Genomic DNA, 13,245 nt, shown 5'->3' on the forward strand with positions numbered 1-13,245 from the left:
AGGTATTTTTCTTTTTTTTCTTTTTTGAGACAGTCTTGCGCTGTTGTGGAGGCTGGAGTGCAGTGATCGATCTCGGCTCACTGCAACCTCCGTCTCCCAGGTTCAAGTGATTCTCCTGCCTCAGCCTCTCGAGTAGTTGGGATTACAGGCTCCTGCCACCATGCCCAACTGATTTTTGTATTTTTAGTAGAGACAGGGTTTCACCATTTTGGCCAGGCTGGTCTCGAACTCCCAACCTCAAGTGATCCACCTGCCTCAGCCTCCCAAAGTGCTGGGATTACAGGCGTGAGCGAACCACTGTGCCCGGCTAACAACAGGTATTTTTCACTGGTGATCATACTTTTAATCAATGCCTTGGTTTAGTTCCAATCTTTTTCTATTATAAAAAACACTGAAATAAATAATAGTGTTTTATGTCATTTTAACATGTGCCCTAGTAATTGATAGGTACTGCCAACCCGCCCTCCATAGAAATAGCCCTAGTTCCTTCTCCCGCAAAGTGTGTGAGTGCTGAGAGCATATTGCTAACGTTGAAGTTTTGCTAATTTGACAGGTGAAAATAGTATCACATTGTGGCTTCAATTTGCTTTTTTCTTACTGTGAGTGAAGATAAACATCTTTTTATGTTTAAGGTCTATTTTATATTATCTGTGCCATATTTGTTCCCTTGACCATATCTTTCTAGAGTAACAGTATAAATAGGCATGACACTCATTTATATGTGTGTCTGTGTATTTCTGCAGACAAAGATAAAACAAAATGTTCAATGTATGGTAGGTGGGTGAAAACATGACAAGTGATTGTGTGTTTTCTGTTTTCTCTAGTGAATCCTTTTAAAACGTAAACATTTATATATATGAGAATTAAAACAATGTGTTACTGAACTTTGAGAAGGTTTTTTTGTTTGCTTACAATCAGCTTCAGTTTGTGTGAAACATGTTATTTTGGAAACCAAGTAGAGAATCCTATTTGTAACAAAGTAAGACCAAACAGACTTAAGAAAAATCAAATTTAATTTAGATCTATTCCTTGATTCTCATGAATTGACTGGATCTCTTTAGGGCAATTACCTGGCCTCTCTAAAGAAATCTGGAATGATTTCTGCATTGGGAGAGGAAACTTTGAAATCACTAAGCACTTTGTGCGGCTGACATCACTGGCTGGGGTACTGGGCAATGCCTCCTGTGGTTTCACACTTCTTAGCAATTTCCTTCCCCAACGCAGGCTGGGCTGCCCGGAACTTCAGCAGTGTAGACAGGGAACACAGTGGTGGTGGTGGAGGAGGCAGAGTGGCTGGTGGGAGGGTGCTGATGTGGCTGTGTTGTATTTTCTCAGGCTTCTTCTGTTTACGTGCTCTGTCAAATGTGGTTGATTCGTGGAAAATGCTCAAAGTCAAACCGGCCCCTACTGGTTGGGGCTGTGCAAGGGGTGGCTAGGGTGTTGTAAGACAAAATGAGGACAGTTAAACCACAAGCAACTTTGCTCACTTTCAAGAGCCCACGGCTAATGGAAATAAAATATCCATCTTCACACATACACGATTGCTATCAAACACATTCTGCACACTGTGGGTAGGTGGGGCTCCCTGCATTTGCATTTGATATTCAAGGTTCATTAGCTACTAGGAGAGTTGGGAATCGGATGCCCAGGACTGTTCAGACACTGTACCTTCGGTCCATTCCCATGACATTTTTCCGAAGAGCAGAGGACATCTTGCAGCACAGAGGTGATCCTAACATTCTACCCACTATCTGTACTTCCAGAAGTACCTGATTCAAAGACGCTAGTACCTTTGGTTTCATTTCCTCAGTGTAAACAGGGTGACACAAGACTCCTGAACCTATTAGGACAGGTAGATCATAGATGTGGGGAACAGTGATGTGCTTCTTTCTCCACAGGAATCCCAGGATACAGAAGCCCTGAGTTCAACTGAATAACTGAATGAATGGAATCATATGAAGTCCTTCTACGGAGACAAAATGACTTCAGTGTCAACCAGAGCAAGGATTACTAGAGGACATTAACATCAGATAAATGAGTGATAGGGGTCCATCAGAGGATTGCTCAGCAATGTGAGCATAAAGGAAAAATGGCTCCGCTCCTACCCGACCAAAACATGGCAGAGTGGGTGTCCAGGCCCCTGTGCTGAATCTATGCAGTCCCAGGGGAAAATATAACTCAAATCGTTGAGATAATCACTGTAGGCTCCCACAGTCCGACTTCCTAGCATATTCAAATGCTATACCTCATTCCTCTTGGTCTGTGCTTAGAGAGCTGACTTCTGAGCCAGCTTTGGCTTCCTTTGAGGATTGGCAGCATCCTACAGGTTCACCCCAGTATTTCTGGGTGAAAGCTCCTTCTCAGGTTAAATTAACAACCTGATGGGCAGCTTAATCATCATCTATGGGCTTGGTGCATATGCAACTCCAATTCTGACACAGGAGATTCTCACTCAGATAATACCATTGAATTCTAAGGTTTTAGTCTCAAGGCCAGACATTGGAGATTTTCCTCACCTTTTTTCCACTATAAGACGCTCATCCTGGTTAGACTCCAGTCTCCCAGCAAGCCTCCCTGTTGCACTGCTGAGATCTGATCCACTCTTAGAACAAGCACAGATAGAAGTGACCTGATATGCACAAAAGGTCAGTTTCTCCCCAATCATCATCACCACTACAGGCAATTAGGTTTTTCTTGAATGACACAATGAATGATGAAAGAAAACTAACAGACATCCTGACTTCCCATGAATTATTAAGGGGAGTATTCATGTTTGAAAAAATAGCACACAGTGTAATTTGGTTCATTTTAATTGGAATTGGCATGATATGAATGGTTCAAGTCATTTTGTGCATTCAAAATAAGAGTATTTAGAATATTTCAGAACAATCAGAGAAAAACATGATTTCATGATAAAAATAATATAAATGACGGGTGACATTCTACATGTATTCACAATCCCTCTTTTTTCTTTGCAAGTCCAACACTTTAGGCCATATACATAATGCAAAACTAGAAAAATAAAACTAGCCACATTGACATGATGCATTTTATTATACTTTTTAAAACTGTACAAAGAGCGCATGTGCATGAGTTAAAAAACACAAAGGGAATGTAGGGTGTTAAAAAAGAAATACAAAATGAATCTGAGACATAAAACAAAAAAATGTCATTCTGCGAATTGAAATAAAAAGGCATTTTGCTTACTAAAAAAGTGTTATTTCAATATATTAAGTCTTCTGATTAGGAATACAGCACAAGACTTTCCTCACCTAATCGTTAACACATCAGACTCAGTCTCACTGAAGAGAGGATGAAGATGAATCATGACATTACCTTACAAGCCACAGGCAGGCGACTAAGTGTGCATGGATATGGTACAATGTCTGTGAGGTATTACAATAAATAAATCTTTATTAGCTGTTCAATAAAGTCAGCAGTGGACATCACCATTTTATTGTCAACAGGGAGACTCCATTGCCAGCCTCTTTTTGCCTCCGATGACTTTCTGTGAGGGTTTTTAACACTTAGAAAAAGAGAAAAGGCAAAAGTATTTGAGAAATAGCATCAAAAGACAAAATGCCTCAGTCACCTTATGTGTACATAAAAGTCTGTGTGCTGAAGAGGGGCTGTGACAGATACACGAAGCATCATGGGTGTGGCCACACTAGAATTCATGTTAAAATATTTCAGAAAAGGCTCAACTACCAGCACGCCCACATTTTTGCTTTGTGTCTACATGACTGTGGTGGAGAGATGCGGTGGAGGTGTGCGGGGGGCTGAGGACGCAGGCACAGGGGCTCCAGGCACCGTGACCTTGATTGCCTCTCCCGCCCAGTCAGCCTCTGCCCTGACTTCCCAATGGACTTACAATCTGGCAACATGTTCCTTCTGTGGTTAAACTGTCAGGCAGATTTGCTGCTACTACAATTTACTTCATTTGCCTTCTGTGTATGAGGCTGAAGTGATTTTCTTTGATGATTTAAAGGAATTTAACAATGTGTTTTACTTTGAAGCCCATTAAGCATGTCTGCTTTGGATGTACAGCAGCTTGCATTTCAGAAGCCCCAAAATCCTTGAGAAATATCCCAGTGTGGGGCTGAAGTGGACCTGGTACCAGACAGCGTGGGCCAGAGCCCCAGCTCTGCCCCTACTTCTAGCCATGCAACCTGGCATAAGCGATCCATTCTATGTCTCTGCTGCCTCAAGCGTCAAATGGAGGTGATAACAGCACCTGCATCTCACAGGACTGCTGTCCTTTAACAGAGATTAGCACTTGTCATTAAAACAATGGCATGAAACTTGCATGTAGACATTCTGGCTAACTAAACAAACATAAATTCATCTTTATTCCTCAGAAATTTAGAAATCTGAGTTAGTTTTCAAACCTCACAAATGTATACCTATACAAAAAATGTTAAGACACTTGACATTAATAAAATGTGACTGATAAATTCAGGCAAGTAAGACAAATCTGGTTACACTTACATTCTTATTCTCTGAATTCTACTTTGACTCTACTCAAAGGAAATCCCCAGACTTAACTATTTTGTTGTTACAGTTTCATTTCAAAAACTTACTTTAACAAAAGTAGTACTCATAGTTCTAAAAGTGGTTTCTCACTGTCCTGTTTTTCTTCAGCTTCGTCAGATCCTACATGGTACAGAAGGGCAAGAAGAGAAAGTATTTCATTCTTTTACAGTAACAAACTATTTTGAATAGTTAAAATATGTTTAAAATTATAACATATACACATAAAAACATTAAACATATGTTTAATCCTCAAGAGATTTAGGTTTACAAACTGCTATTTGAAAGTTTCACTTTATTTCTTGTAAGAGGAAAACCTTTAAACAATAATCTATCACTTAAACTAATCTGTCAAAATGGATTTCACTTATGTACTAAGAATATTCATGGAGACCAAAATTATTATCAATCACTGTTCTTCCTCCACCTCTTTGCTAACAAGCTTGTACATATTTTTGACATGCAAAAGAGTTAAGCTTGGCACAAATAATTGAATCTAGGTGTTTCTAACAAATGGCTGTAGCAGGTGAGCAAGACAGCAGTGAGAGAGCACTGTGGCAGTGACCACTGTCTGGCCCTTCAGGATCAATGTCTCAGGAGCTTCAGGATATTCCTAGATTTGACCTGGTCATTCCACTCTGGAATTCTTTCCTTAGGATACACCTATCCCTGAGGAAATAATGCTTATTATTCATTATGTAGATTTTCCCACTAAAAATTAGAAAAGAAAGCTAAGTATCTGAGAACAGAAGAAATGTTAATGCTATAGTCCCATAAAATATCTTGCATCCACTTAAAATTATGGTTACAGATAATTTGTAACAACATAAAAATACATATACTGTAAGGTAAAAGCAAATGTATAACAAATAAAACTTTATATGTCATGAGATCACATTTGACAAAATTTAAAAAATACATGTGTGCAAACGAGAAAGAGTAGGAGAAACTAACCATGTAACTTTTATATATTTTTCTGGATATTTCAACATTTCTACAATAAACCTGAATTGACTTCATTATTTTTGAATTATAATTTTAAAAAGCAGAATATGAATAATACAGGCAGCATGGGCACAATGATGTGAGTGCACACACACGCATACGCACACACAGAGTAAGAAGGAAACTAAACTGTCAACACTGATGCTATGGCATAGTTTAAAGGATAGGCGATTTCTAATTTTTGTTCTTTCCACTTTTTTAAATGCATGACTTTCATAATCAGGAAAGGGGAATAAAACAAAAAGGGGAGCCCTGAGAGAAGACCAAGATAGTAGGTGAGAGATGCCATCAATTCACACATAAAAGCCACAGCCTCTCCCAACCGCGCCTGAACCTTGTTAGATAGCATACTTTAAAAAGGACATTTTTTTTTTCCTTAGGAGAATGTCTACTTGAATTATAGCCAAGGACAAATTTGGTATAGGGAAAGAATGCCTTAGAATCTGAAGAAAACATTTTAACCTCATAAATGTCACATGGTTAGGCTGAATTTGTAGGAAAATGAATAGATAAAGACATAACTGTGGAACGTTTTACTTTCTAGCCTATTAATGCACTGTCCATCGTAGAGGCAGGAGGTGGTGAACTGCCTGATCTCACTGTGGAAGGAGGCTCAGGAAGATGGTTATACCACATCTTCCTGTTCCCAGGCTCACTTTCACCTGCTAGGCCAGCGGCACTAAAACCACAGAGTTGCTGTGTCTTGGAATTATCTGGGAGCCCTAAATAAAGTTAAACCTTTAATTAAAACATAACAATCTGTCTTCTTTACATATTTTAAAAGGGACTTCTGGCTATGGCCAAGTGAAGAAGTCAATAAATCCTCTCCCTGACAAGCACTCCCAAAATGTGGCAAAATGGGCAAAACTAGCCATCTCACCACTGGGAAAACGACCAAAGGTATACAACAACTGGAGAAACGTTTATGTTTGAAACACTGCAGAATTCAGGGAATAGCAGTGGTGTCTTGCCTGGAGCTGCTCCTGTTCATCATGGAGGTTCTGCCAGTGGTGTCTTGCCTGGAGCTGCTCCTGGCAGCATGGAGGTTCTGCCAGGGTGGGGCAGGCCATGGGGACTAGCAGCAAAGCTACTCAGTTGAAGGGAGATCACTTAATTTGGAGTGGGGAGCCATGTTCATGCCCAGTGACACTGATGGTGAAGTGACAAATTCAGAGGCAGGCAAGCAGAAAGGGCCAACTACTCTGGGAGCCTGAGTTGTGGTCACCAGTGGGACAAGCATATGCCTGGCTGGGGCTGTCTCCATGCACAGAGGAGACCCAAGAGAGCCTAAGCCAGCCAGCCAATTAGCCTGAGCTCTGAGCATATGCAGAGAGAGCAGGAGAGGACTTAGCAGAAAGTAAAAGCTGGGGAGGACTTGAAAATGGCCTGAACTCTGAAGGTGCTATCTGACCCGTGTACATTTCTACCTGGTAGAGGATGGAAGCTTTGATTCAGGTGTTTGAGTGTAATTCTCTTGTGCAATCACTAGCTAGGCTCTACTTAATCAGTAAGCTCTAGACACTGGTAACTCCCATGAAGCTAGGCTTAAAAATATAGGCAAGAATTAAAAAGAAAAACACACAATGGACAATAAAACAAAAAAACTGAGAGAAAACAGAAGCATCCACATCACAGGATGTGTAGATTTCACAGATTTAGCACAGATGATTTACTAAACAAATCAAGAGCAATAACAGCAACATTTTATGAAAAAAATTAAAACCCAGAATCACTTTATTTTCAGCAAAATACTTTTCATCAAAAAATACAAGATATGCAAAGAATTAAGAAAGCGTGACCATTCCCAGGAAAAAAATTACAGTCAAAACAACTATCTCTGAGTGAGAGAAAAAGACTGAAGAAAAGCTGAAGAGCTCAGAGGCTTGTAGATAACATCAGGCATCAATCAACCATGTAATGGGAATCTCAGAAGGAAGGAAAAGTCAGAAAAATGTTTGATGAATTAATGGTCCAAATTTCTCAAATTGGTTGAGAAATATGAATCTATACATTTTATAAGCAGAATAAACACAGATTAGGATACATACAAAGAGGTCCACATGTAGACACATCCGTGTCAACTTGCTAAAAGCCAAGGAATGCATTCAAATGAAAACACAACGTATCAAAACTCATGCAATATCACAAAAGCAATTCCTAGAGAAAAACTTACGCTTTAAATGGCTGTATCAGAAAAGAAAGAAAATAGCATCATATCAATCATATAAGTATTCACCTTAAGAAAGCAGAATTTAAAAAACAGAAATTGGCTTGGCACAAAATCAGTTTATAGTAAACTGATTTTGGCTAATGTGTCAAATCAGTTCAATGGGGAAAAGTTGTCTTTTCAACAACTGGCGCTGTTCAACTGGATATCCAAAAGCAAAACAATGAATTAATCCTTTACCTTCTCCATATTTGAAAGTTAATTCAAAATGTATTGTAATTTTAATTGAAAGATGTAAAACTATAAAACCTTTTGGAAGAAAATATGAGAAAATCTTCATGACATAGAGTTAAGGTAAAGAGTTTTTAGATATGACCACACATGTTATTCATAAGAGAACAAATTTATAAACTACACTTAATCAAAATTTAAAACCTATGTTTCAAAAGACTCTATAAAGAAATGAAAAGACAAACAATAGAATGGGAAAAATATTTGTAAATCATATATTAAAGAACTTTTATCTGGAATGTATAAAGAATTCTTACAACTCAAGAATAAAAAAAAAACATAAAATTATGGCAAAAGGCTTGAAATAGATTTTTCTGTAAAGAAGACTTATGAATTACATATAATAGAAACATGAAAAATATCTCAGTATCACTACAGAGATACAAATTAAAACCACAACTGGATACCACTTTAAACCTGCTAGCCTGGCTATAATCAAAAAGACCCAATACTAAGCATTGGTGAGTACATGGAGAAACTGAAATGCATATACAGTAATTCCCCTTATCCCTGGATGCCTGAAACCACAGATAGTACTGTATCCCAAAAATATTATGCTTTTTTCTTATACGTACATACCTATGAAAAAGTTTACTATATGATGAACATGACAAAGTTCTGCATAGGATTTTTTTTTTCTTATTAAGTTTAGAACGGTCACTTTTTCACTTAAAGGAAGCATTTTATTGCTTCTCTTTGGCATATATGAATTGACAGAGTTACTACTTTGCCATTATTAAGTGAAATAAGGATTACTTGAACACAAGAACTGTGATATTGGGAAGGTCAATCTGATAACCTGGATGGCTCCTAAGTGACTACCAGGTGGGTGGTGCACACAGTGTGGATCTGCTGGACACAGGGATGATTCATGTTCTGGGTAGGACGAAGCAGGGCAGTATGGGATTTCATCATGCTGCTCAGAACGGCACACAATTAAAAACTTAAGGACTGTTTATTTCTAGAATTTTCCATTTAATATTTTCAGACCTCGGTTGGCCTCAGGTAAGTAAAACTGTAGATAAGAAGGGACTTGGAGGGAACGTAAAATAAAACAGCCATGATCAAAACAGTTTGATAATTTTTTAAAAAGTTAACAGAAACTTGCCACAGGATGTGGCAAGTCCTCTCTTAGAAATATATTCAATAAAAATAAAAATAAACACCCACACAGAGGCATGTACATGAATGTTCATAGCTGGATTACTTATGATAGCCAAAAGGTGGAAAAAATCTAAATGTCCCATCAACTTGTGAATACAGACAAAATGTTGTATATCCACATAATGGAATAATATTCAGCCATAAAGAGGAGCAAAACACTGATATATGCTACAACATGACTGGTCCTCAAACCGTATGCTAAGCGAAAGAGGCTGGATGCAAAAAAACATGTATCATATCACTACATTTACCTTAAATGCCCAGGAAAGGTAAATTTGTCAAGACACAAAGAAGATCAGTGGTTACTTGGGATCAGAGGTAGAAGTGGGAATTAACTGCAAATGAGCATGAAAGAAGTTTTTCAAGCAATGAAACTGTTCTAAAATTACTCTGTAATGTTGATTAAAAACTATGAATTTACTAAAAATCATGCAATTATACATTTATAATGGATGAATTTTATTATACGCAAATTATATCTCAATCAAGCTTTTTAAAAAATGAATATTATTCAGTATCCCTGGCAATAATTTTTCAATAATTTTCAAAATTTTAATTAAAAGATGGAACAAAACTGTATTTCAAATCAATTTGATACAAATGCTAACATTTTTGTTTACGGTGCCTTTGATTTCTTTCCCTTTTCTTTTCATCCCTTTCTTCAACAGTTAATAAGTCTAATACAAGCCAGGTATTGTATTAGGTGCTGGAGAAAAAAAGACAAAAAAGGCACGTCAAGCCTTTTTTGGACACCCTCATGTGTACTAGGGAAGTCAGTGCTGTAGCAGGGCAGCAGCAGCTTAGAACTTCAGCTGCTTAAAGGCTTGAATTTTTAGCTATTGGCATAATGGAAAAGCTTTGCTCTAGAGTAGCCTTTTTTCTCCTACATATATTAATTTCAGTAACAGTTTTCCATTTTAATTCTTTCCTAAATTGAACATTCAGACAATGCAAATATAATAAGGTAATCCATTCTGACCACTCCTTCTCTGCCCATTACTAATCTGTCTTTTGTCAAACAAAGCAGCTACACAGTGGAACATCATGAAAACGTTTTCATTCTTCTTTACCTTCCTAACTCAAGGAAATAGTAGTGCTCCAGAGTACCACTAGGTGGTGGTAAATGACAAAGGTGAAAGGTCCAGATGGATCCAAGAACTAGAAAACTTGATGAGGCATGCTTGAGGCAGTATTCCTAATGTCACTATTATTCTATGTTCTGAACTCTAGTTAAGAAAATACATTAGTACTGAGAAAATGTATTAGTCTTAGAAAAAGTAGAAATGCATGAACTCTAATATGAACTTTCTTTTTTCAAAAAATCCTATGACACAAAAATATCTCAATGAAATAATCCTTATAATGAGGTAATCAACAATTTAATACCTAATTCTAGTTTTTACTATTCTAGCAACAGATTTTCTACTAATCTGTATCTGTATTACACCTGGCTCCATGTTTCTGTGTTGTACACTGCTTTCAGATTCAACACCAATAGTCCAGAGTTTCAAGTTAACTTGGAGTTCCTCCCGCACACTGCTATTTCACATTGCTGCACCTTCGATCATGCATGGCTTTTTCTGCCTAGAATCTGTTTTATTACTCGTGTGTGTGTGTGTGTGTGTGTGTGTGTGTTAGTTAAAATATTAACTAGGCCTAATACAATGACGTAGTCTCTAACTCAAGTTTACATCCCAGCAGTAGAAACAGACCAGTCAGCGTGGAAGGCAGTGCAGACAACACAGGATGACGGGGCTGGGGCAGAGGTCCCAAAGAACACACAGGGGACATTCTAACTAAGACTGCTGGGAGTGACGGGGAGGGTAGGCATGGCTGGAAAGAAACTGGGAACATGTGAATGGCAACTAGGATTGCAGAGGAGATCAGAATGGAAACAGCAAGGTGGACAGTGGCTTGAGGGCTCTAGAGCACAGCATTTCAGAGGAGCTATGAACAGCACATGAGAAGGTAGTCACAAGGTGAGAACCTAGACAACTGGTGACAGTGCCCACAGGGGCACTTTCAGCCAAGCTAACATCTATTGATTTATTTATCCTTTATGCTACTGAAGGCTTTTGAGCAGGGGACCGGCATGACCAATTGTATATTTTCATAAATATCAAGAGGCCAATATACTTTAGGAGTTATAAGCATGAACTCTAGCAGTGGACCCCAGGTTCAAACCCCAGCTACACCACTTATTATCAGTGTGATATTGGGTAAATTGCCTCAATTCTCTGTGCCTCAATTTGCTCATCTCTACAATAGGCATAATATGAGTTTTACGTCACAGAGCAGAGGCAGTTAGCAAACATCTAATATGCCAGGCATTAAGAATATGAAAATAGGTTAGACACAATATGACATAGATCAGTGGTAAGACACAGAGCTGTAAGAAATGAATGTAATGGAGGAGTGATTAGACGGTATGGTTTGTAATCTGTATCTCAGAAGATAAGCAGACAAGGGAGAAGTCAATGACTGAATATTAATAAAGCTTAGACCAGCACCTAACACTTAAAAAAGTGTTAGCAATTGTTAAAATAATGTGTTTTTTTAACTATAGAAAAATACATTTAACATAAAATTTGCCATTTGAACCATTTTTAAGCATGCCATCTAGTGGCATTAAGTTCATCTACGCTGTTGTGCAGCCATCAACACCATCCACCTTCAGAATGGCAATCCCTATTCTACTTTGTTTCTGTGAATTTCACTTCTCTAGGTACCTTACCTCATATTAAGTGAAATCATACAACAGTCCTTTTGTGTCTGGCTTATTTTACTTAGCATTATGTGTTCATAGTTCATACATGTTACAGTGTGTGTCAGAATTCTATTCTTCTCCTTTTTTTTTTTTTGAGACGGAGTTTCGCTCTTGTTACCCAGGCTGGAGTGCAATGGCGTGATCTCGGCTCACTGCAACCTCCGCCTCCTGGGTTCAGGCAATTCTCCTGCCTCAGCCTCCTGGGTAGCTGGGATTACAGGTGTAAGCCACGGCGCCCAGCCCTCTTCTCCTTTTTAATAGAGACAAGGTCTCACTATGTTGCCCAGGCTGGTCTTGAGCTCCTGGGCTCAAGCAATTCTCCCACCTCAGCCTCCCAAAGTGCTGGGATTATAAGCATGAGCCACTGCATCCAGCTTTCCATTCCTTTTTAATGCAGAATAATATCCCACTGGATATACATACATTGTGTTTATCCAGTCATCTGTTGAGTCGTTTCCACCATTTAGCCACTGTGAATACTGGTGCTATGAGCATGGGTATACACATATCTGATGTAGTCTCTGCTTTCATTTCCTTTGAGTACATACCCAGAGTGAATCATATGGTAACTCTATGCTTAATCTTTTAAGGAAACACCATATTGTTTTCTACTGGGGCTATACCATTTTACATTCTCACCTGTAATGCACAAGGGGTCCAATTTCTGCATATCCTCACCAATACTTATTTTCTGTCTTTTTGTTTTGCTTTTTGTAATAGTCATTCTAGTGGGTAAGAAGTGGTATCTTGCTGTGGTTCTGATTTGCATTTTCTTAATGATTAGTGATGTTAAGCATCTTTTATGTGCTTATTGGTCATTTGTATATCTTCTTTGGAGAAATGTCTATTAAAACCTTTGCATATTTTTTAATCAGGTTGCTTATTTTTGTTGTTGAGTGTGATTGTTATTTTTAACAGACACTCTGGTTGCTGGTTAGTGAAAGACAAAACCGGAGGCAGGGAGACCAAGGCTGCTGCAGAAACAGCAGAAAGTAATGCTGAAATGAGGTTGGAGCTGATAAGAAGCGGTAGGATTTGAATGAGAAAATGGAGGTAGAAATAAAGGAGAGAGGATGGAAACAGTTTTGTGAATGATGAGATGTGAGCTATAAGAAAGGGGTGGAGCCAGCAGGGAGGCTCTGGTGTTTGATCTGGGCAACTGGGTGGACAGTGCTGCCATTCTCAGACATGGGAGTCCTAGAGAGGCTGGTTTGGTGATGAACAGGAATAATGAGAGCACTAAGACCCTTCCCATTGTCTGTGTGTCTTCTAAGATACATACCACAATCCACAGTGTCGAATCACTCTTCCCTGACATTTA

The 13,245-nt window shown here is 38.6% G+C and overlaps 1 protein-coding gene across 2 annotated transcripts in view; it reads right to left on the bottom strand.

The window, feature by feature from the left end:
• Positions 1–2,792: 2,792 nt before the first annotated feature.
• The window catches only part of STARD3NL (STARD3 N-terminal like), a 48,076-nt gene continuing 37,623 nt past the window's right edge, over positions 2,793–13,245 (bottom strand). For both annotated transcript variants that reach the window (XM_064380441.1, XM_064380442.1), the window contains exons 8-9: positions 4,581–4,653; positions 2,793–3,526 (exon numbers count right to left, since the gene is read on the bottom strand). In XM_064380441.1, the coding sequence (XP_064236511.1) occupies positions 4,598–4,653 (56 nt within the window). In that variant the 3' untranslated portion in view covers positions 2,793–3,526; positions 4,581–4,597. The remainder of the gene's footprint in view (positions 3,527–4,580; positions 4,654–13,245) is intronic.

This window comes from Aotus nancymaae, unplaced genomic scaffold (assembly GCF_030222135.1).
Source record: "Aotus nancymaae isolate 86718 unplaced genomic scaffold, 86718_ANA_hifiasm-v0.15.2.pri h1tg000025l, whole genome shotgun sequence".
Classification (NCBI taxonomy): Eukaryota; Metazoa; Chordata; class Mammalia; order Primates; family Aotidae; genus Aotus; species Aotus nancymaae.